We start from the raw sequence: 24,151 nt of genomic DNA, 5'->3' as shown, positions 1-24,151 counted from the left end.
GTCATCTGCTCTCTCCACAAGAGCAGAATTCTAAGAGAGCAAGGTCCTCTGTCACATCCCCTACGGCACCCCAAGTACCCAGCTCCTAGGACAGCGGTCGCCAACCGGTGGTCCGTGGACCACTGGTGGTCCGTGAGGTCCGGAAGCTTGGCAACCGCTGCCCTAGGAGGCCCCCAAGGAGCTGAGCAACTGAATGAATTACAATTTGTAAACATCGGCAACGAGCAAAGGATTCAAGACACCGAAAAATTAAACATGGTCTCAAGCTCCTGACACATTCTGCCCCATAAACACAACATTCCGGGTTAACCTCTCCCACTGACCAACTCACGGGCATACTCACCTTGGATAATGGTTCTAAGCCTCACTGCAGATGAGCCAAGGAGGGAGCCCATGATGACCCATCTTGTAAGGAGGCCTTTTGTTAACAACGAAACCCACATTCTGAAGGGAGTTCAAGTCCAGCACATCCACCACCTGAGAGGCTTCAGTGTTCCTACCCTTTAATCCTTACCGACGGCCATTCCACGGTCACCCCAGCAGTGTGGTGGGGAACCTCCCCAGGACAAGGCATCAATATGTCTCACTACTGAGGCCACTTGGCCTTTATGTGGCTGGCCCTAAGTTTCTCCACACCTGGTCTGAGCCCATCTTCATGACAATTCTTTGAGATGGATGGGGTGGGTGGTACTTTTTCCCATTTTGCAGGTGAGGAAACAAGCTTAGAAGTACTTGGCCAAATCTCATGGTCAAGAATGAGATCCACACCGCGTTTCTCAGACTCCTTTTCACTAAACTCTAAGTCCATTCCTCTTGCCTTCTTCTAAGAATAGCTAGACATTCAAGAGAACCGCCCAGCCCAGCTGGTGTGGCTCAGTGGTTGAGTGTTGACCTATGCAGCAGGAGGTCGCCAGTTCAATTCCCAGTCAGGGCACATGCCCAGGCTGTGGGCTCAATCCCCAACGGTGGGGTAGGGGTGGTTGTGGGGGATGCAGGAGGCAGCCAATCAATGTTGATGGTTCTCTTTCATCGATTTTCTTTCTCCCCGCCCCCCCTTACCCTCCACTCTCTCTAAAAAGATCAATGGAAAAAAATCCCTGGGTGAGGATTAACAAACAAAAAAAAAAGAAGAAGAAGAAGAAAGGAGAGAACTTAAGGACCAAAACACTTGACAAGAATTCCATTCTATTAGCCCATTCAACACTGAAATCCAAACACAGGGAAAGGAATGCTTAAAAACAAAACAATTCAAATAGATGAAGGTTATTATGTTGCTCTCATGCCCATCCACCAAGGTCACACACCTCAGGACAATTCCACGTGCCTGGTCACCAGCACCATGAGCACGTAGTACAGAGAATGTGCCTGAACATGCCCCAACTCTGTGCAGAGCTGACCACGACTCCAAAGAGGAGGAACCTACCAGCTTGTTCCAGACGTCCCCCTGCCGCTTGGCTCTCGAGGGAAAGACGGTGCGCACCAGGAGGCAGGTCCAGGACAGGGCCAGCAGGGCGGCCGAGCCGCTGCTCTTACTACAGAGGGGAGGAGAGGCAGGCAAGAGGTGAGTGCAGAGCAGCCTCCATCTTAAGGACAAATGGCCACCACAAGGCCCTGCTAGGCATGTAGGATCCTCCCTTGATCTACAACTGGGCAGAGCTTGAAACCAGCTCCCCAGAAACCATCTGTGACAATTCAGGACAGAGTGCAGGCCTCCTCAGCCAAACGACCATCTTTTTGCACACACAACTATAAAACAAAAAGAAAAAGATGGTTTCCCCCATTCCCTGCCTGCTGGGCACCTGGTTTCCCCTCCTGCCAGCCTGGCTCCTCCCTCCATTCAGAAGGCAGACTGCCGGCACCATTCAGAGCTGCAAAGGAGAAAGGGACAGGCATGCTGACACCTGCTCAATGCAGCTCACCAGCACTAGATTCTCTCGAATAGGACTCCATCGACCCCCTGTGGGCCACCAACTTTAAAACTTACCTGGGGACACCGGCCTTGGAGCCAATCCCTGAAGACTGCAGAGAGTGCAGAAGGTTCTTAGCAGTGGCTTCCGGCTGGGCCTCAGCCAACTGCTGGATGGCTGCCTGCAGGGCTCTGCGGGAGGCTGCATCTCTAGGGGAGGAATGAGGGAATGAGGTGATGAGTGAGTATGTGGGCGGGGGTGGGGGGTGGGGGGGGGGCAGCTTAGGCTCAGTTCTCGGGAAAATCGGACTGCACTGTATTCCAGAGGATCATAGATGATGGGATGAGGAAATAACTAGATAAATCTACCGCCTGCAGGAATTCTGGAAGTAGCTAATAAGGGCAAATGAGCCACTAAAGCTGTAAGGCCAACACCTACGTTTAAGAAACACTATGGGCCTCAAACGAGGCCAAGGCTTTTGTGTGCATGGCTGATGCACTCATAGCATGGCAGGCACTTCACACTTTCTAACCACCACCTATGAGGTTGGTAATAGCATCATCCCATCTGCAGATGAGGAAACTGAGGCACAGAGAGGTTAAGTAACTTGCCTGGGATCCAACAGCTAGGATGTGACACAGCCCAGGCCGGACCCAGGCAATTAGGCTCTACATCCTGGGCTCTAACCACTCCCCTCCACCACCACCTCTCTGCACAAAGTGCTCCGGACACTAGGCCTTTGGCTGGGAGTCACCTGTATCGATGCAGAGTCAAGCAGAATAACTTGCAGAGCCCTTTCACTGCTCCCTCTGGCAGATCTGAAACCAAAGATTACACAGACCAGTCAATGAAAACTACTTCGTGAACACCTGCTTGAGCCAAGCATTGTCAGACATGATCGCTGCCCACTGGACACTCCCTGTTCATTTGAAAGAAAATTCCCAAGAGGGAAAAACAATGACGAACAGGACGTTAGGAAAACACATGGTACAGAAAAGCTCGCAGGTGGACACGTGTTAAATGAATAAAACTAAGGCAATACAGCAGCCTCGAAACGGACCATGCTGCTAAGTGGAGGTGCTAGTGTGTGGGGCTAGTCTGCTTCTCCATCGGGTGCTGGTTGCACAGTGTGCTTCGTTTGCGACCACTCAGTGAGCTGTCGCTTATGCTAAGTGCATTTTCTTTAGGTATATTCTAACAAACTGTTTTACAACCTGGCACAAAAATTAACGTACTAGGAGGGATAGAAAAGGGAACATCTGTACCCGGGGTGGTTTCTGAAGGTTTTAAGGAGACAGACGCTTGGCCTAATAGATTAGGAGGCTATGGGGAAATGGAAAGGGATGTCCGTGCTGAGTGGAGTTAAGCACAGGGGCAGGACTGCACAATGCCTGCTGCGGACACAGGAGGAGGATTAACAACACCCAACACTCCAAAGTGCCAGGTCCTGCTCTAAGCACTTCCCACACATTAACCTATTTAACCCCCATGAGATGGGTGCTGTGATTTTAAGACGAAGAAACCAAGACACAGGAAACCAAGCAGGCCAGCTGAGTGAAAGAGACTCTGATTGAACACTAGTGCTCACTAATGGAAAGCTGACCTGGGACAGGCTCTGCATGCCAGACTGAAGCACGCAGACGAGAAGGAGAAGGGGGTGTGGGGAGGGGGAATGTGAGCTGCAGTGTGAGACAGGCTAACATGGGGGGCACCGAGAGCAGGAGGCCCACACTTCAGGGACCCGCATGATGAAGGGGAAATAAAGGGGCAGGGACCCAGGCCCCGGCCCAGAACACTGTCCTGTGCCACTGGATTTGGGGCTATTTCAGTAACCGAGGAAAAGAATCACAGGGTCAGAGACAGGCCGCAGCTCAGAGAACAGTAATAACAGCTACTATACGCCGGGAGCTTACCAAAGCTGGCCAGGCACTGCGTTAAGAACCATCCATACATGTTCTGCTCACTCACGCCTCACACCAACCCTGTGAGGGAGGCACTACTGCTATTGCCAGGCTCAAAGCAAGGAGTCGGGCTCAGACGGGTTGAGTAGCTTGAACCAGGTCACACAGCCTGTCAGTGGATGAGCCCGTCTGACCCCCGAGCCGAGCCCATTACTGGCTGCTGCACTCGAGGCCCGTGACTGGAAAGGTCAGGCACAGGAGAGGTTCCATCAGCGAGTGTCAGGGTTCAAGTACAAGAAGGCAGGACTGAGGTGAGCACCAGGGGCCTCGGGGCAGGCTGGGCTGAGCCACGCTGACCACCGGCATCTAGAGTCAGACTGCTCTGAGAAGTCTTCAACTCCTCCACCCGGCTGGAAATATCCTCACCCACCTTCAGTTAACTCACTTGTTACCTGCTACCCTAACACACAGAGAGGCCAGAATAATGACCACTTTGCAATGGCTCCTGCTTATACTCAGAAAATTAGAAAATTGAGAACTAACCATTTTGTGTGGGAGTAGTTAACTTCCCACAATCAGCTTGCATATCAAGGACTAGAAAACATTTTACAAATATAATTCACCCTGAACAATAGAATTTCAGGGTGAATGAAGAGTAAATTCTCCCCTAAAAGATCTTATAAGTTCATGAACTTTACCCATACCCATCGAACTCCTTACTCCATAAAAGGGGAAAGTGTAGTATTCAGCAGTCAGCCAGCAGTGGGGCAGCCACGAGAGTTCAGAAGATGTGCACAGATAGCAACTTGTCACACAACAGCCTTTTTTAACTACAACCTTGTTGAGAAAAGTGACCGGGAAGACTTTTGAAGGTGCCATAAAAGTCACACACTGAAGCGTTAAGACATGGGAGACTCTCTTAGATGCTCACAAACAGCAATTTACTCACTTACACATCATTTTAACAAGCTTGGGTGTGTTACCAGGAGACGGCAGAAGCAGCCAATGAGAACTTTGGTGAAAGAGTGGTAAAAAGTGGGCTCTTGACTAATCCTATCCTATCCTATATAATAAAAGGCTAATATGCAAATTGACTGAACAGCAGAACGACTGGCCACTATGATGCGTACTGACCAGCAGGGGGCGATGCTCAAGGCAGGAGCTGCCTCCTGGTGGTCAGTGTGCTCCCACAGGGGGAATGGTGCTCAGCCAGAAGCCCTGAGCTGGGCTCACAGCTGGTGAGTGCAATGGCAGTGGCAGGAGCCTCTCCTGCCTCCCGGGAAGCGCTAAGGATGTCTGACTGATGGCTTAGGCCTGCTCCCTCTGGACATCCCCCAAGGGCTCCCAGACTGCAAGAGAGCGCAGGCCAGGCTGAGGGGGACCCCCCCCCCGCCTGCACAAATTTCGTGCACCGGGCCTCTAGTAAGAAGTAAAAGCTGACACAAAGGGAGATTCAACATTCTACAACCACAGTTCTCAAACTTTAGCAAACACAAGAATCACCGTGCAGGCTTGTTAAAACACATTTGCTGGGATTGTCCCCCTACCCCCACCCACTCCTTAATCTATGGTTTCTGAATTGGTGTTGCTGGGGTGGAGCTGAGAATTTGTATCTCCAACAAGTTCTGAGGTGATGCTGCTGCTGCTGGCCTGGGGACCACACTTTGAAAACCACTGCTGAATTGCAAAAACACCAAAGGAAACTCAAAACTAATTAGGACTGACTGGATGAAGGCAAACTAGTCTTACATACCCCAACAGGTTGCAGGGATAGCCTATCCTCCATTATGGTACAGAATCAGGATGACTGTATGTGCTTAGCATTTCCTAAAATGTGGTCCCCACACCCTGAACAGGTTTAAAAAAAAGGGGGAGGGGGGTGTTTAAGGAAAATATGGGAGTAAAGAAAGATTAATAAAATTAAAGCACCTCCCTGGAATATGTTGTGCATCTCCCAGTGGGCATTAGAAAATGTGACATGTCCCACACGTAATGGATTTGGGGATCCTTTACTGGCCAACCACCTGCTACCATCTTGCTGAGATCCACAGAACACCGACTGGGGAAATGTTTTTGCATCTGGTAACTTACTTAAGAAGGATTGTTAGTATCTTTTAGAACTATTTCTAATCAAAAACGCTTAAAACTGTAAAAAGCTTTGTTATCTAAATGGATAACCTCTCTACTAACCCTACTGTTTCAATGCATATTATAACAAGCAAATACAGAAAGTCAAAGCAGAACTTATTACAAGGAGGAGGAAAGAAGGCCTTGGTTCTAAACAGGGAACAAAAATAAAATAAAATAAATAGATAAATAAACAGAGAACACAATTTATTTTGAAATGGAAGCATCTCTAGGCCATATGGATGGGAAATAAATACCTTTTCCAGCAACACATTTCCCGAGTTCACTGAGGATTTCTCTCCGTTCCTTCACACTGGCTGTTGTCACCTTCCCTGCAAAACGCTTTAGTGTCTCAGAAACCTGTGAAGACCAAACCCACAGAGAAAATTTCACCAGTCAGACCCCAAACAGTGAGTGTGTATGTGCAGAATTCAGGGAAGAGCTCTTACCCTGGGCTTCTCAGCCTCCACTACTGACACTTTGGGCAGATAACTCTTTGTGGTGGGCAGCTATCTTTATCAGCACACCTGGCCTCCACCCACTAGCAGTCCACTCCTTCCAACCCAGGTGTAACAATCCCAATTGCCTCCAGATGTTGTCAAATGTCTCAAATCATCCCTAGTTGAGATGTATTGCTTTAACCCAACCAGCCAACTGGTCAATGTAACTTACACTTGAACCAAAAGAGGTAAGACAAAAGGCAAACACCTCAGGACAGAAAATATCTGTTCAGAATCATGCAAATTCTAGTGAGGACCTACTATGTGCCATATATGTCTCCTTTATATTATCTCACTTAAACCTCCCATAAGGAGCACATCAGTACCTTGGCAAGTCAGCAGCAGGGCATAGCACAGCAGCTAAGGGGTGAAGAAAGATTAAAAGACTGAATCCCAGCTCTGCCCCTCACTAGCTGTGGATACTTAAGTCAAATTATGTCATCTCCTTGGTCTTTAGTTTCTCCGTCTATACAACACAGGTAATAGCATCTACCTCATGACTGTTATGGCTCATGTGACCACATCCACGTGAGATAATGAATGGGAGCATTTACTCTCATCCCGAGCCCAGAGCTGGCTACTACCACCAACCAGCCTTCGAGGCAGGCAGCAGCATCCCCATTTTACAGGTGGCAAAGGAACTACTCCGAGAAGGAAATCATTGCCCAACTGGAGTTGAGAACCACAGCACCTGCATTTTTAAAACTAAACCTGAAACCACTAGGTCTATAAACTGATGCTAACAAGTCTTTAGCTTTCAACCCCCATCCTAGTCACCACAGCTGCATCAGCTGCACAGGGACACGGCGTAAGACTCAGAGAGGAGGGTGGTATGCACACATTCCTCACTGTGCTCCTGAGAAATGCTCTACACAGCAGGCAGGTTGTGGAGTGGGGCATAATACCCAAGTAACTAACACCCTGGTGCCATCATCTTTCCGAGTGTATTCCACAGACAGGCCTTACCAGTAAAATAAGAGTCAAGGGTGCAAAGAAAGAAAATGCTGTGTTCCTTATACTTCTCTCCCTGCTATGATTCTCTCGGCAATGAGTAAACTCATGTCCAAAACTGTCTTCTGCATAAATGATTTGTTTTAATATTGCCTTTTGTCTTTATAGTCATATATGCATATAATTAAAGAGTTAAAGTCAAATTCTGGCAGGTTTGCTATAAAGACCAGTCTCACCAATTCTGGCTAATTATTTTGGTAGTTATCTCCATATTGCTTAATAACTTGCTTGTGCCCTAGCCGTTCTGGCTCAGTGGTTAAAGTGTCGACCCACTGACAGAAAGGTCACGGGTTCGACTCCAGTTAAAGGCACATAACTCAACTGCAGGCTTGATCCTGGCCCTGGTCAGGGCGTGTGCGGAGAGGAAACCAATCAATGTGTCTCTCTCACATTGATGTTTCTCTCTCTCCCCATCTCTCCCCATCCCTTCAACTCTCTCTGAAAATCAATGGGAAAAATATCCTTAGGTGAGAATTAACAAAAATTTTTTAAAAAAAAATTTTTTTAAATAACTAACTTGCTTGTGCTGTTACTTCATTTTTTCAGTTTTGTCTTTCTACCATAGCTCTCCACACACATGTTCCCATACAATTTCTCAGTTTCATAATATGGGCTAGCTCAGTAGTCAACGCTAACAGTATATGTAAACAGTATTAACTTCCGTTTAACAAGCTTTTTACTATCCTGCACAGCTTTTTAAATTAACCCTCAAGTTCATAATTGCGCTTTCTCACCTCACCTCGGTCTGCCTTGTTACTCACTTGAGACCCTGTCAGAACAAACCTGGGGCAGGCACACTAAGATCCTTCAAAAAGTCACTGGCTGGTGAGATCAGAGGCAAAGAGCTTTCAAGGTCATAGCTTCTCTGAGTAGCACTGTCCACTAGAACCTTCTGTGATGATGGCCATGGTCTTTTGCACTGTCCAATGCAGTAGCCACTAGCCACACGTGGCTACCCATGCACTGAAATGTGCTAGTACAACTAAAGACCTTATTTTTAATTTTAACTAACTCAAGTAACTACTTGGCAATTAATTAGCCACGTGAACAATACAGCTCTAGTGGGGGTTTTTTGCACTTTCGAGAATGTTAAACATTCAGCATGTGTTTCTCTAACCCAGTGGTTCTCAACCTTCTGGCCCTTTAAATACAGTTCCTCATGTGGTGACCCAACCATAAAATTATTTTCGTTGCTACTTCATAACTGTCATGTTGCTACTGTTATGAATCGTCATGTAAATATCTGATATGCAGGATGGTCTTAGGCGACCCCTGTGAAAGGGTCGTTCGGCCACCAAAGGGGTCGCGACCCACAGGTTGAGAAACCCCTTTAAAAATACCCAAGACTCAGAAGCTTTCAAAATATTTCACCTTGAAACGAAGTACCTGCCCCTTGCACAGGAGACTCCCAAGCATCTCCTGAATGTTTAGGTTAAGTGGCCACCATATCATCGATTAATGTCCTCACCCTGGAGACCCGAGTGGGCCAAGCTGTCCCTTAGATACCTGCTTCTTTATTGCCTTTTTACTTGAAAACACAACTACAAACGAGGCTGGGGCGGAATGAAAGCGTTTTCCCAAGTCCTTCCCTGGACTACAAGGCAGCCACCGCTGACAACACTCACGGGTGACAGGGCTCTTCCTCGGTAATTTTTTAATCTAACCCTCAACCTAGTAAAAACCAACACATAAGGAGCTCTGCTTCATCTCACCGCGTCCTCACGACACCCTATCGTATAGGCCGGGTGTCGATCGGTATTATTTTTAACCGCATTTGATAGATGGAAAGACAGACTTGGTGGGGTTCAGTCACTTGCCGAGCGTCTCATAGAAATCGACGAGCTGGGGCTCCAAACTCAGCCGGTCTGAACGCAGAAACCCTGCTGTGCGCCCCTGCACCCAGTAGGCGCCCCAGAAACATCCGCTGAACGGTAAGCTTAGCACAGCTGGCCCCGGCCGGGCTCGGGGGGGCTTCGGGGAAATGGAGTCGAGTCTCCCAGAGGTGAACTTCTGCTACGTCAGGGTCGGGGAGGGCTCGGAGGGCCCGCCCGGGTCCAGCTGCCGAAACCCGGGCCGGAGCCCTTGACTCCTCGAGTCCGGGTTCAGTCTGCGCCGCCCGGGCCGGGGGCCGGGCCGACCCGGAGCCGTGAGAAGCCGGACCGAGGGGGCCCCTGGGCCGCGCCCTCCGCTGCCGCCGCCCCCGGGGCCCCTGGACCGGCGACACGAGCGGTCCCGCCCGGGGGCCGCCGTCCACGCCCAGTCGCTGGCCGCGTTGGCCCCGCAGACACCCGCCTCACCTGCGTGTCCGCCGCCATCCTCCCGGCGCTGACCCCGGAACTGCTTCCGGAGCGCTTCCGGGTCACGGCGCGGGCCCACGCGGCAGGGCGAGGCCGGGCGTTCGTCGCTGCTGCACCGCCCGGGCTCGGAAGTCAGGCGGCGGAGGGCCCGCCACCGATGGCCGATGACCGAGGGTCCTCCCGGCGCCCTTGTCGGCCTGGCCTCGGGGACCAGGGGCTTTGTAACTCGTGAGACCGCCCGACAGCCTCCCACCCACTTGACCCGCAGGTCTTCTTTAGAGAAACGTGTTTCCTGCATGGCAGGAACTGAACTAGGTAAAAGGGAGACCGGAAACCGGGGTCCTGTCCGCTGTAGCCCTGGTGGACCGATCAGGGTTAGAGAACAAAGGTGGCTGTGGCGGCCAGGGGAGGATTCCGGAGCCGAGCCGCTGCCGGAGGGGAAATGAAGGCCCCGGGCTGGGCACTGGAGCCGAGGCTGCAGGCGGGAGGCTGGGGCCTCAGGTTCTGAGAGTCGCCCTTTACTCGGCCGCTCATCTGCCAACTGGAGAGAACGGGGCTGCACAGCTGGTATTGGCCCTCTCACAAGCAATGGTCAGACTCACACCTACCCTTTCAACAAGCAGCACGTTTTTATCTTTAAAATAATCACCAGTTTGAAAAAACCTGCAACTCTTTGAGTGCCTGACGTTAAACCTACTTGAAGAATCTTAGAGCCCAGCCAGTGTGGCTTGTGGTTGAGGGTCAACCTATGAACCAGATCACAGTTCGATTCCTGGTCAGGGCACATGCCAGGGCTCCATCCCCAGTGTGGGGCGTGCAGGAGGCAGCTGATCAATGATTCTGTAACACTGATGTTTCGCCCTCTCTGAAATCAATAGAAATATTAAAAGAAAAATCTTAAGAGGAACCCAGACTAGTAGCCCATGGCCATGGTAATAATTCTAATATAATAACGTCCCAATAAATGTTATTAAAAGAAAAACAAATAGTTAAAGTTGGCTGGACCTGAAAAGTATTGGATGTGAGGAGACCAGCACTTCATTTATAGAGCATTCCCGGATGTCAACTCCAATAAAGCTGTATGGTTTTAGCTTCTAGTATACAATACTAGAAACCTCAAAACACACAAAACGAAGAGTCCAGAGACTTTTAAGATAAGTAAGCTTTATTTCCTTGTTTCTCAAATAGAATTGGCTGAGCTGGTGGCTTTTTGGTAATTAATCAAAGAGACCAAATCCCATATCCTCGTCCGACTCCTCCGACTCTTCCTTTGCTTCAACCTTGGCTGGGGCTGCAGCAGCAGCGGGAGCAGCAGTGGTGGCAGCGGCCACAGGGGCAGCGGCCACAAAAGCAGATGGATCAGCCAAGAAGGCCTTGACCTGAAACAAGGGGAAAAGTTCAGTGAAAGTGGTCATCCACAACCTGTCAGCCTTTGTAGAGCTCTAGATTAAGGAACAACAAATTTCCAAGCCTCCCCTGAAAGTGACCAGACAGGATGACAGCTCGGGCACGACCTGGTGAGCTTAAGCCCAGCTCTTACCCATTAACTACCCCCTTAGGATCTAGTGTCTCTTGTCATTTCTAAAGTCAAGGACACACAGCCCATGCCCCCATCTCTCAAGTATACATTCAAAAAATGTTATCTGCACCCTGGCCGGTTTGGCTCAGTGGCTAGAGCATCGGCCTGCGGACTGAAGGGTCCTGGGTTCGATTCCGGTCAAGGGCACATGCCCAGGTTGCAGGCTCGATCCCCAGTTGGGGGCATGCAGGAGGCAGCCGATCAATGATTCTCTCTCATCACTAATGTTTCTATCTTTCTCACCCTCTCTGAAATCAAAAATATATCTAAAAACATTATCTTGCTACTAAAATATCATAAAAGCAATCACTCAGCAGGCTGCCAGTTATCCCCCTGCTGTCAGACCCACATGGTCCCAGTAGGTTCTTTTACCTTTTCAGCAAGTGGGAAGGTGTAATCAGTCTCCACAGACAAAGCCAGAACTCGCTTGTACCCATTGATGATAGAATGGGGTACTGATGCAACAGTTGGGTAACCAATGTGAAGGCATACGCTGGCAACATTGCGGACACCCTGTGGATGGAAAGGAAAATTACATTTTAGGTGAGATCTCTTAGAGAAAAGAGAAGATAGTGAAGTCCAAGCAAAGCTCAATGGCAGGTTGACTTGCTGGACTAGCACCTTAGTCTCACACAGGGATACTTCACACCAAATGCTTCTGGCAGGGCAATTCACACCCAGTAACTCATAAATGCTTTTTATCCTTATTCCCATCATTGGTATTACTATACCATCATGATGATGATTACTACAAAAGCCACTATTTTGTAAAAAATATAAACTATTAACATAACTATTGAGTTTCATGAGAGAAAAATGTTTAAATAATGCCAGATGAGAACTTTGCATCCCCTAGGTGAGACTTACAAAAAATAGTTAGAGTGAATCACGTGTTATTCCAAGCCCTAGAATAGCCCTATTTACCCAGCACTGTTCTAAGGCTTTATACTCACTAATTCATTCATTCTCAACAATCTTATATCGTATCATTACTGCCATTTCACAGATGAGGAAACTGAGGCCAGACATTAAACTGTCCTTGGTTACACACTTGGTTTCAAAGGAGTGGCCAGGATTCAGTCTGAAGCCAGGCATACTCCCTCCGCCGTTAATGTAAGAGCCTGGAAAGGGCAACATGTACCTCCAGGAAGCGGGAATGCAGAGTTTCCTCTGTGATGTCAAGCACTTCCGGGTTGTAGATGCTGCCATTGTCAAACACCTGCTGGATGATCAGCCCGAAGGAGAAGGGGGAGATGTTGAGCATGTTCAGCAGTGTGGCTTCGCTGGCTCCCACTTTGTCTCCAGTCTTAATCAGCTGTACGTCACTCTGTAGGACAAGGTAACAAGTTAACACCTGAACATTCAGCAGGTTGACAGCCACCAAGGGGGCCTCCACTACTAGCCTGGCTAGTACTGGCAAGCCAGGTCCACTCACCAGGATTTCAATGGTGCCCCTGGAGATTTTAGTGGTGATGCCCAGAGCCTGGAAGAAGGAGGTCTTCTCTGGCCCGAGACCAGTATTCTGGGCTGGCACAGTGACTTCACACGGGGCAATGGCACCAGCACGGGCAGCAGCTGGCACCTGAACAAAAATAAGAAATGTGAGTTCTCCCTCCACAGATACAACCGGAGAATTTGGCTTTTAAGGAACCAAAACTGATGAGGTCTCTTGAGCCAACCTGACTCTCCTCTTACCTTATTGGCCAGCAGCATGTCCCGGATCTCAGTGAGGTCCTCCTTGGTGAACACAAAGCCCACATTCCCCCGGATGTGAGGCAGCAGTCTGCAAAGAGAAGGTCGGCGTGGTCACCTGTCAGCACCATTCTTCTCCAGGAAAGGGGAGAAGGGCACAGAGGACAGACAAAGATGCCCAGAGAACTGACTGACTTCTCCAGAGCCGGGTTGTTCTCCAGGTGTCCTCGGATGGCCTTGCGCATCATGGTGTTCTTGCCCATCAGCACCACCGCCTTCCCGCGGAGGGACATGCGGATCTGCTGCATCTGCTTGGAGCCCACATTGTCTGCGCCCACGATGAAGCATTTTGGATAATCATCCAGAAGTTGCTACAACAAACAGGCAAAAACAAGCCAAGTTTAACAGGAGGAAAGAAGGGGTGCGGAAAACATCAGGAGATAGATCATTGTCCCGATATGCCAGGGTTGCGGGTTCAATTCCCAGTCAGGGCACATACAAGAATCAACCAATGAATGCATCAACAAGTAGAAGAGCAAACTGATGCTTCTCTAAATATCGATCGATAAACAAAAATTTTTTAAAATCAGGAGAAACCAACCCCACAATGGCTGGTTTCCATCCCTCTCCCTTTCTTCTATGCGTTTGAAGTGCCTCACATTGGGCCAACTCCTCCCCCAGGAGCCACCTGGGTCGTAACACAGACAGATTTGTCAAAGATTTGCTTGCTGAGTATGGATAGTAAAAACTGGGTTGGTACATTCAATCAGAAAAATTTTAATTTTAGCTCTCATTTTCTAACATTTCCCAATTATGAGATATGTTTCTGACTCACTAAAATGACTTAACAGCAAAAAACATTCCACATAAGGCTGCATTTACAGCGCTCAAAACACAGCAGAAAGCAAATACAACAAAACCCTACTTGTAAAATCTAGGTTGTGGGTGTGGGATTATTGTACCATCCTGTTAAGCAGGGAGGACCCCCTCCAAGGCCTTCGTAAAGGGAGCGTTCATTCAGACACTGGGTTTCTTGACTGGCAGGACCTGAATGTGCACCAACTTGACTTTTTGTGAGTCACTCACTGCCTCTCGCCTTCCCAAAGATGGGAGCAGAGAAGTGCGAGTATGATGAGCGCGGTCTGAGTGCCAGGCAGACCTGGTAGTGAATTAACGCCACTTAGCTCTTGGGAGCCAGTAGCTGCCCGAGCCTGTGTATCTGCAACAGGTGGGGGTGGCACGCAGACCTTTGGAAATCCTGAAAGGATCAGTGAGATTCGCCTAAAATGGCCCGATTCAGCAGCCCGGCACCTGGGAGCTGACGGCTCCCGTAGCCCGTGGCCGAGGAGCACGATGGCGGCCGCGACCCACCCCGCACTTACGATGATCTTCAGGAAGTAGTTGGACTTCCAGGTCGCCCTGTCTTCCCTGGGCATCGCGGCGGTGCGTCAGGGATTGCCACGCAGGGTTTAAAGACGATGTCACTGGGGGGAGAGAGGAGGCTCAAGCATCCCGCGCCCACCGCCCGCCGGCCTCAAACCCGAGGCCTATCTACGGACGGAGCAGGCGGCGCGCGGAGCCCGCCGGCCTGGCCTGGCTGCGCGGCCACCGCGGGCAGAGCGCGAGCCTCGGCCGCAGCCCCGGCCGCATGAGCCTGGACCCCGCGGCCTCCCAGCTGCCCCGCAGAGACGCCCATCCTTCCCGCCGCCAGTCCCCGGCGCCACTCGGCAGCCACACGAACCTCCCACGAGGACGCCTGGCGAGAGGAAGGCCGTGCGCCGGCGCGCCCCTTTTATAAGGAAACGCAGCAGCCAATCAGAAGCCTTAGACAGCACCCCCACCTATTGGCTGGCGCCGACGCCTGTCTGGCGAAGCAGAAGGAACGCAGGCAGCCATTGGATAGCACAGCTGCCACTCCAGCCTACCGGAAGCCGTCTTCAAATAGGAAGTTAAGGAAGCGCTGCCTGGGGTTGCAGGCGCTCTCTGCGAGCTGCTTCCCTCTGCTGGGCTGGAGCTGCTTTGTGCAGGCGCTTGGATCTGTGGGCTCGGTCCGCTCCGGTCCGGTCCCGTTTCCCCGCCCCCTGGCAGGTCGCAAACTAGAGGATGACGTTGCACAGGCCTTAGAAACAGAATGGTCCCTGTCCCCTCTATAGTGTGTCCTTCCCCTACCAAACAGAGGGATCACTTAAAGCAGTCGGATGAAAAAATAAGTAAATAGAACTGTCGGGTCATTTCCTCATCGGTTCAAAATTCTTCAAAGGCTTCCCATTTCCCACAGAGTAAAAAGATTAAAACTTAACTGGCCTACAAGACCCTACATCAAGCATGCCAAACTCGCAACCCGCGGGCGGTTTGCGGCCCACAACGAGTATTTTTGCAGTCCAGCCAATATAACGGTATGTAAGAAACGTTTTAATAAAAATTTCATAACTTAATATCCTGTTATACTTAATTATTAATAACGAACTACAACGTTCACTAATGACTGATTACTATCATCGTGTTGCATTCATTTCATGCAGGCACACCATTTCTGTCCACTAATACTAGCAGCGAATATTTTAGCAGCCGATGGCCATCTCATTAGTCTTGGACTGACTTGTTTGGTGTGTGCAACAGGAAACATTTTGCTTTCGGAGAACAAGAAAAATAGGTTTATCTGCGTTAACGCTTATTAATTTGTGCAGTTATTCAGTGTCCGGTAAGTTAATGTTCAAGAAAAAATATTTATTAAAATGTTCTATTATTTTATGTTAATGGTTACTCATTTATTTCAGCCCTTTTATTCAGCATGTCTCTAGCGAAATAAACCTATGTTTCTATGAAAATTGAAACTTTTGTTTTTTTGCAGCCACATAAACTTAAACCTTGTTTATTTGGCCCGTGTTAGCCTTTGAGTTTGACATGCTTACCCTATATCATCCGCTCTCCACCTCTACTCCTATAATTGTGTCTCCTATTTTACTACTGACTCATTCCCTTCAGCCAGACGATGTGCCCCTTGAGGGCTCTTACACCAATTGTTCCCTCTTCCTGGAAGGCTCCTTGCCTATATCCATATATATGTGTGACACCTCCATCACAGTTTGGCTCAAATATCACCTGCTAAAACAGGCCTACTCTGATTTGCTTTTTTAAAAATTACTACCAAAAAAAATATTTTTAAATAATCACTCCCACTTCCCCCTTACTGGTTTTTTTTTTTTTGGTTTTTTTTTGGTAGCACTTACACTTTGTAACACATTATGTAGTTTACTTATTACACTAGAGGCCTGGTGCATGAAATTCATGCACAGGTAGGGTTCCCTAGGCCTGGCCAGCGATCAGAGCCAATCAGGGCCTTGGGCTGCTGGCCGGGGCCTTCCTTCATTCAGCGCTGCCCCCTGGTGATCACCGCATGTCATAGCGAGCAATTGAACTCCCGGTCTCCCAGTTGAACTCCTGAGGGGACACACTGCATATTAGACTTTTATATACATAGTTATTTGTCTGTCTCTCCCTGCAAGAATGCAAGCTCTGCAAGGCAGAAATTTTTGCTTTGTGCCTAGCACATAGTAGGCATATCATAAATATTTGTTTTTTTAATATGTTTTTATTGATTTTAGGGAGAAAGGAACTTCGAGGGAGATAGAAGCATCGATGAAAGAGAAACATGTGTCAGCTGCCTCCTGCACACTCCTTACCAGAAATGGAGCGGCAACCCGGGCATGTGCCCTGACCAGAAATCGTTCAGTGGCCTCTCAGTGCACAGGACAGTACCCCACCAACTGAGCTGCACCAGCCCGGGTCATAAATAGTATTTGTTGAACGTATGAATGCAGGGTTTGCAGTCAGATGACCTGATCTTCTTGTTCTTGGAAATGATTTCACCTTGTTGACACTGTTTCTCATTCCTTACCTGTAAAATGGGGTAAGAGTATCCACATTCTAGATTTGTTATGAGGATTACCTGAGCTATTTGTGAAGACTTAACACAGTTCCTGGAATGCAGGAGGAATTTACTACAAATGCTAGTTTCTTTTATTATCCATTCATTCAACACTTAATGTACTCTCGATTGTTTTTTAATGAATGAGCTTAGATCCTACAGCAGAAGAGGTGTTTCTCCCTACCTTTACCCTTTGCACTTGACCACGTTAGAAACCTCTCTATTTTGTTTTAAAGCCTCCTAGTGCCTCTGATGATGAGCCAGTTTAGAGAAATGCTGGAGTTGACTACTGCTAAGGTCGCTGTGTCATAACAAGGTATTGCTGTGTCATGACAAGGCATGACTGCTGCCTGCTCAGCGTTGTGCCGAGTACTTTGCGCACATTAGCGCTGTTGACATTTGCAATGATATCAACACCGTCTTAGTATTTCCGTTTTATCGATGAGAAAATTCAGAGGTTAAATATTTTCCCCAAGTCCCTCAGCCAGTTAATGATGGCGTCAGAACTGAAATCTACAGAAAGTTCATAGCCCATGGGCCTCACCATGCTGTAGTTCCTTCCAAACCCTGAGAGTCTCCCCCTAAACACACTTTCCCAAGGATATACATACAGTTACCTTCCCAAGGACATCCTGGCTCTGATGACATAAATATTTCTAATTGTAGAACATCAATATAATGGAATACCATGAAACCATTAAAAAATGATGCAGATCTATATTTATTGACATGGGGAAATACAGAGTACACTTGAGTGAGGAAGCAAATTACAAGGAAGTGCACCATATCCATTTCTGTAAGTAAAATAAACATGAGTGGGAAGGATAAACCAAGTAATGATCTTTGGGTGAGGGTTGAAGGTAATTTTCACTTCTGAGCTCACTGTGAAATGGGCAGGGTTCAGACTAGAATTCAACATGCGGCTTTGGAGGGCCATTCCAAACAAAGGGGAACTGAGGCCGGAAGAGGGGTGTAGGGCGTGGGGAGAACTGGGGTCGGGAGCAGGACTGAAGTTCTGGCTGACAAAAGTGAGGAAGCCTGCAAATAGGATCATGACCACCAGGGGGAAGTAGAGACCAATCGCCAACTATCAGTCCGCCCCCTTCAGTTGACACCCCAAGTGTTGTGCCAGTACATGGGGGGGGTGGGGGGGGGGTTGGTCAGTGCAGGAACACTGGCAGAGGCAAGCCTTGAGTTCATACACCCTGTCTGCACTCAGGTTTCCTTCTGCATGTCGGTTCTCCTCCCTGAACCTCTTTCCCCATCTGCAAATGAGTGTAAAACCAGCCACAGGCCCACGATTCCCGTGGGGAATCCAGGACAAAATTTAGTGCAGGCCCTGACCTAGGCAGGGCCCAATAAGGCTGCTCCCCAGCCTGCGCTGGCCAACAAAGCTCACATGGGAAGCCAGGAGGACCAGTGCTCACGGACCAGAGTCCTGTGGGGCAAGGGCCCCATCCCAGGGCTTTTTGCCTCACGTAAGGGAACTTGGATGATCTATCCTCAAACTGTGGTGCTTGTGAGTCTAGGAGGGTTTTGTCTCTCTTCTGGGACTAAGTTGTTATCTCAGACCACAAAGAAAACGCACCAGCACAGATCAAAATAATGGCAAACTTTATTGGCATAAATCACAGGAATTGAAATGAGGAAAAGCCAGGTTAAAAGTTTACAGAGAAAAAATTAAAATCAATTCATCAAAGAACCATTGACCCAGAGGGTGGACCCCAGAAACCCTTCCCTCTAGGAGTGGGGTCTAGGGCGGGTCACTGTAAACAGAGCATAAGGCCTATGTGTGGAAGTGGAGACGTCAGACCTTTGACCTGCCCAGACCTGGCTGCTCCCAGCCCTGCTTTGAAGGAGGGACCCTCATCTGAAACCCCAGCGCACTGAGCCTCTGCTAGGATCTTACCCCCTGTAGACCCCACTGGGGCCCCCCTCTGCTGGCCAGGAACCCGGGCCTGCCTGCTCCTGTTTCATCCTTGGGGGAGAAAGCAAAGCTCTGGGGCCTTTCCATGGCTTCAGCGGATCCGTCCCTCCGTCCAGACTGCCTTGCAGCAACCCGAGCCTTCCCCCAGCCCTCGTTTCCAAGGAGGGCAGGGAATTGGGGAAGTGATGCGCCCAGTGGAATCAACAAGACCAACGGTCAAAACCAGATCCCAACTTTCCTGAGGAGGCAGGAGGAGCCCAGAGAAGCAGTGAGGAGGCGAGAGTTCAGGGGGTTCTCTTGGGTGCCAAAGAGTTCACAGGGGAGCGGATGCTCCTAATGGCTTAGACAGGAAACAGCACCCCCAAAGCATCCTTTCCCCTTCTCCTCATTAGGGAACAGGACGGATGAGGTTCAGAATCCTAGGCCCAAAGGGCAAGACACCCTTAGGCCATTTCAGTTAAGAGCTTGCTGGCCTGGGTAGTAAGGAAGGGATTTCAAAATACAGCAGTTTATAAAACAGTCCTGGGAGCAGTGAAGGAAAGAAGGGGAGTCTCAGAGCTGCTCCCACTTCACCTGCTTATGCTAAGAAAAAATAAAATACAAATGGCTTCCCCACCCCAAGCCCTCAGTACAAAGCGAACCCTGTCCCACAGCCACTGCCCCACAGGACCGGTGGCGGTGGACAAGGAGGAGAGTACAAAAGGGGATGTCTTTAAAATCTCTTCAAAATCATTGTGTATAGAGAAGTAAAAGCAACTCCGATGATAGGAATTCAAACCTCAGTGTAGAAATCTATCAAAGTCGGCACAGTGTCCAGGCTCGAGGTGAAATGCCCCCCTCCCACCGTCCGAGACGGAGGAAGTGACTATAAACATTATTGCTGGAGAGTCTGTCTCAGTAGAATCAGAGCAGAGATGGGCAGGGCAGTTGCCCCGGCCTGGGGAGACTGGAAGGGCAGGAGGAGCACCAGGAACCTTCCGTGGCCCCTGGGCACTTCGGCCCTCGGGTGGATTGATGCTGGCATTGTCTGGAGGGAGTGGTGTCCCCCAGGATTCTCAGAACAAGGATAATTTGGTCGGACGGAAATAAAGATAAAAAGAGACCCCATCTGACCCTGCCTGCCCGCCCCCTGCTCCACTGCCGAAATGAGTAAGAGATGGCTCCAGTGTGGGGTGCTGGCCAGGCCAGGCGGGTTCGTGGGGCGGGGACCCCAGCCCCCCTCCGGGGAGGACGAGGAGCTGGCAGCCTGGGGACAGCTGCAGGAGGAGGGGGAGGCCCAGAGGCCCTGGCAGAGGATGAAAAGCAGGGGGCACCCTTTGAGCCCTCTTGCCACCCTGCACAGCCAGGGCACGGGTTCCAGTTTCAGTCGGGCTTGGCCCTGCAGCCCTGGGCGAGGCCTCTGGGTCACAGTAGCGGTGGGGGAGGCTGGGCCAGGGGACAGGGCAGCTGGAGGGACGAGGGCCCTAGCAGAAGAGCTTGAGGAAGCAGTTCTGACAGTAAGGCTTGTCGTTCTGCTCCTTGAAGGTGCCCTTGTTGAGCTGCTTGAGGCAGAAGGCACAGACGAAGTGCTCGGGGTGGAACTTCTTGGCCATGGCGGTGATGCAGCGGCCGGTGATGGGCTTCTGGCAGCCGGAGCAGAGCGAGCCGCGCCGCTCGTGGTAGTGCACCTCGCAGTAGGGCTGCCCGTCGTGCTCGAAGAAGCTGCCGTTGATGAACGGCGTGAAGCACTCCTGCCGGGAAGAGGGGGTGAGGCGGAGGAAAGGGGGCCCAGCTGGGGCAGGGGGCTGAGGCCGCTCCAGGGACGATGGGCAGGAGGCAGTCGGGGTCACCACACTCCCACTGGCCGAGCATTTCCTACGTGCCAAGTGCTGTGCGAAAGCCACTGAATTCCCAACAGACGGGAATGAGGCGTGAGAGGAAGTGACTTGCCCGAGGTCATGCCGCTACGAAGTGGCACAGCCTGGAGTTAAACATAGGTCTGACGCCTGGGCACCTACCCAGGAGGCTGTACTGTGTGCCCCGAAACCCTGGCGCTGAAATGAACAATGTTTCCCAAACTTACTTGGTCGGAGGGCCCTTGCTGATCCCCAGTAACAGGTATGGGCTCCCCGCCCAGATTGCAGCTTAAAAACCAATGGCCAGTTCCTTGGAGCTGCGAAAAGCTTGCGTTCTCCCATTGAATCCTTCTGAACGGGAGGGGCCGCCACACAGGACGAGGCTGGAGACACATGCGCTTGCTCCTGGTTTCTCCCACCTCAGGACAAGCCCTGGCCCAGGACCCTGGGCTTGAAGTGTCCCCCTGCCTGCTCACCCCATTAATAACCGCGAACAAAGCCTCCAAGCTGGATTCAGAGAGCGCAGTGAGGGAGGCCCTTCTCTCCTGGCTGCCCAGTACCCACCCCCCCCCCTTTTAAATATATTTTTGATTTCAAAGAGGAAGGGAGAGGGAGAGAGACAGAAACATCAATGATGAGAGAGAATCACTGATCGCTGCCTCCTGCACGCCCCCTACTGGGGACTGAGCCCACAGCCTGGGCCTGTGCCCTGACCAGGAACTGAACCGTGACCTCCTGGTTCACAGGTCAACGCTCAACCACCGAGCCACGCTGGCCAGGTCGGTGCCCCGCAGAAGCGGGCGCAGGGGGCTCCTTACCCGGCACACGAAGCACTCGGGGTGCCAGAGGGTGTTGAGGGCCGAGATGTAGTTCTCCAGGATGGCCCGGGCGCAGCCGCCACACTTGGGCGCGAACATGTCGAAGTAATCCTTCCGGCAATAGGCTTTGCCATCTTTCTCGTGGAACCCTGAGGGGCGGGTTTTGTGGGGCAGAGTGAGGGCCTCCAGAGGTGGAGCCCTGACCAACACCAGCAAAGCCCCCTCCCCGACGCTCCCGGGGCAGCCAGTGAGCCTGCTGTCTACCTTCAGGACCGAAGAAGGCGCCGCACTGGGCACAGAAGAAGTGCTCGGGGTGCCACGTCCGGTCGAGGGCTGTCACCACTTTCTGTGAAAGCGAGTGCGGGGTCAGAGCCAAGCTGCGCCCACAGGACAGATCCCCCCGCCGAGAGCTGTCCTTCCCATCCGGCCCAGCCCCGGCCAAGGGCAGCGCAGAGGCTGCCAGGACGGGGTCTCCCCTCACTGCTCTGGGCACCACGAGGATTCTGATGCCCTGAAGGAGGTGACATGCCAGCCCTCTCCTTGGATCCTCAGTGCGGTTGAGGTCACAGACTCTACTGTGACCATGACTCCCATTTCCTAGGAAGGGACTTGGGCTCAGAGGCCAGGCGTTTCCCTAATGTCACACGGTGGGAGAGGGAGCCGGCACCTCACGCCTCACCTCGGCGTCTCCGCAGAGGGTTCTGGGGTGGAGGTGGGAGGCCGCGGGCACTAGGACGGTGCCAGTGCATCAGGCCTGGGTCTGAATCCCAGCTGTGAGCTTGGGCCTGTGACAGAACCTCTGAGCCTCCGAGGGCACCCCCTGCCCCTCGGAGGGTGACGTGAAGCTGAATGAGCCAGCGCTGCCCTCCCGCTGTGCCCGGAACTCACATCCAGGATGGGGCCGTTGCAGTAGTGGCAGCGCGGGGAGAAGAGGGTGTGGTAGTCCTTTTCACAGTAGGGCTGCCCGTCCCGCTCAAAGAAGTTCCGGGACCCGATCTCCTCCTGGCAGTGGGTGCAGACGAAGTGCTCGGGGTGCCACGTCCTCCCCATGGCCGTCACCACCTGAGGAGGGAGGCAGGCTGTGGCTCAAGGCCCTGGCCTGCCACGGAGCCCCCTTCTGAGGAGCCAGGTCCCCGTGCCCACCTACCGCTCTCCCCACCCCCCACCTCTCATCACCTGCCCGGCGATGGGCTTCTTGCAGGCCCCGCAGACTCCCTTGGCGACTGTGGCAACCCCCAGTTTGTTCAGGTCGGACTGCAGGCTCCCCAGCATGCTGTCCAGCTGGCTCCCGGGCTTTGGGGGCTCCCCGGGGGGAGAGCTGCTCCCTGTCTTCCCCTGGGCCATGAACTGTGGAGAGAGAGGGGCAGGTCAGGGTTGGGGCTTTTCTCCCTCCTGAACATGGGCCGATGGAGGCAAGAAGTGCAACCTCCTCCAGGGGCCTCACGAGCCCTTCAGGTGGGAGTGACATCGCAAGAATTCCTGGTGTCAGGACGCCTGGCACCGCACTGGCCTGACCCGGGAAACACGGGAAACACGGCACGCAGGACCTGAGCCCAGCCTTGGCACTGACCCCTCCCTCGTCCTGCCCTTCGGGGCTGCTCTGCCTGCCACTCGGAGGCCAGCCAGCCGCCCAGCACAGCTCTCCATCTGCTCTTTGTTCCAGGCCCTGGATCTTAAATAGGGGAGAAAACGAGGGTAAGAAAAAAATAGTTTTAATTAAGGAAGAAACAAAAAGAGACCCTGTTGTTGGACCATTTCACAAAGGGAATTTAGGGTGAGAGGCTTTTCTCTCCACTGGCAGTACCAACATCAGGAGGAAAGGTCTACAGAAAGTCTAGAGCGTCCCAGGGCGAGGAGAGAGAAGGGAAGGTGAGCCAACCACAGGCAGGGTCCCGGGAGGGAGGGGCCTGAGGCCTGAGAGCAGAGGCTTCCCACGTGCTGGGCCTGGGCTGCAGGGGAGGGACGGGCTGGGGTCTCCTCTGGGCCTGGCTTTCTCGGTGGAGCTGGGACAGAATGGAGGGGCAGTGGGAGGGGCAGGCAGAAGGGAGCCCACAGGCAGGCAAGAGGACAGCTGACATCTGGGGCGGGAGTGTGGACGTCAGGTTAAATGAGGTCCAGGGTCAAGGCCAGGTCTCCAGGAAGGACGCGGTCCTGCTGGGCTTATGGACAGAGACCAGGTGTGTGTGTGTGTGTAGGGGGACAGGTAGGGCTCATGCCGGGGCCCAGGGCCTGCCTGCATCGGGGGGAACATCGGGTCCTCGTCGGTCTGGCAGCCCACGGACCTCACGGTGGGGGGTGCAGGAAGGGGCGAGGTGGGCCCCTGCACATCCTCCTGCGGCCCTGCCCCAGCACTCTGAGCCCCAGGGGACCCACAGGGAAGAGCTGAGGGCCCCAGGGTGGCGGGGGCAGGCAGGCTGGGCGGGGGAGAAGGGCTGCTGGCCGCGGCCTCTCTGTGATGCTGGAGGAAAGGGGCAGGAGGAGAAGGCAGAACAGAGAAGGTTCTTCTCAGGGGGACGGGAGAGCCGGGAGGGAAAACCACCTGGGGAGAAGAAAGGAAGGAGAGCGATGAGGAAGGCGAGGAAGCACCAGCTCAGCCAGCAAGGGCACCGAGAAGCCAGGTCCCCAGCTC

The 24,151-nt window shown here is 51.7% G+C and overlaps 3 protein-coding genes across 4 annotated transcripts in view; all 3 read right to left on the bottom strand.

The window, feature by feature from the left end:
• Positions 1–2,803, bottom strand: part of GCN1 (GCN1 activator of EIF2AK4) — a gene marked incomplete at its 5' end in the record, with an annotated part of 49,700 nt that extends 46,897 nt beyond the window's left edge. Inside the window, 3 exons of the mRNA XM_081113716.1 lie at positions 1,424–1,532; positions 1,985–2,116; positions 2,766–2,803. Coding sequence (XP_080969842.1) covers positions 1,424–1,532; positions 1,985–2,116; positions 2,766–2,803 — 279 coding nt within the window. The remainder of the gene's footprint in view (positions 1–1,423; positions 1,533–1,984; positions 2,117–2,765) is intronic.
• Positions 2,804–10,887: 8,084 nt separating this feature from the next.
• Positions 10,888–14,776, bottom strand: RPLP0 (ribosomal protein lateral stalk subunit P0). Of its 2 annotated transcripts, XM_081113983.1 has the most exons (8): positions 14,756–14,776; positions 14,397–14,498; positions 13,210–13,385; positions 13,018–13,105; positions 12,758–12,904; positions 12,464–12,649; positions 11,695–11,835; positions 10,888–11,122 (listed from the first exon to the last, which is right to left on the bottom strand). In XM_081113983.1, exons 2-8 carry the CDS (start codon positions 14,448–14,450, stop codon positions 10,961–10,963), a joined length of 954 nt encoding a protein of 317 aa, XP_080970109.1. In that variant the 5' UTR covers positions 14,451–14,498; positions 14,756–14,776; the 3' UTR covers positions 10,888–10,960. The 2 variants fall into 2 exon arrangements, with proteins under 2 accessions (XP_080970109.1, XP_080970110.1); XM_081113984.1 differs by lacking the exon at positions 14,756–14,776 and having other exon boundaries at positions 14,397–14,526.
• A 3,758-nt stretch (positions 14,777–18,534) lies between these two features.
• Positions 18,535–24,151, bottom strand: part of PXN (paxillin) — a 47,863-nt gene continuing 42,246 nt past the window's right edge. The window contains exons 9-15 of the mRNA XM_081113977.1: positions 23,756–24,061; positions 23,093–23,194; positions 22,699–22,869; positions 22,411–22,584; positions 21,787–21,868; positions 21,523–21,671; positions 18,535–20,599 (exon numbers count right to left, since the gene is read on the bottom strand). Coding sequence (XP_080970103.1) covers positions 20,333–20,599; positions 21,523–21,671; positions 21,787–21,868; positions 22,411–22,584; positions 22,699–22,869; positions 23,093–23,194; positions 23,756–24,061 — 1,251 coding nt within the window. The 3' untranslated portion in view covers positions 18,535–20,332. The remainder of the gene's footprint in view (positions 20,600–21,522; positions 21,672–21,786; positions 21,869–22,410; positions 22,585–22,698; positions 22,870–23,092; positions 23,195–23,755; positions 24,062–24,151) is intronic.

This window comes from Myotis nattereri (assembly GCF_964212035.1).
Source record: "Myotis nattereri genome assembly, chromosome: 19".
NCBI classification, from domain to species: domain Eukaryota; kingdom Metazoa; phylum Chordata; class Mammalia; order Chiroptera; family Vespertilionidae; genus Myotis; species Myotis nattereri.
The sequence above is the reverse complement of the archived record's forward strand: the minus strand, read 5'-3'. Positions and strand labels throughout refer to the sequence as shown.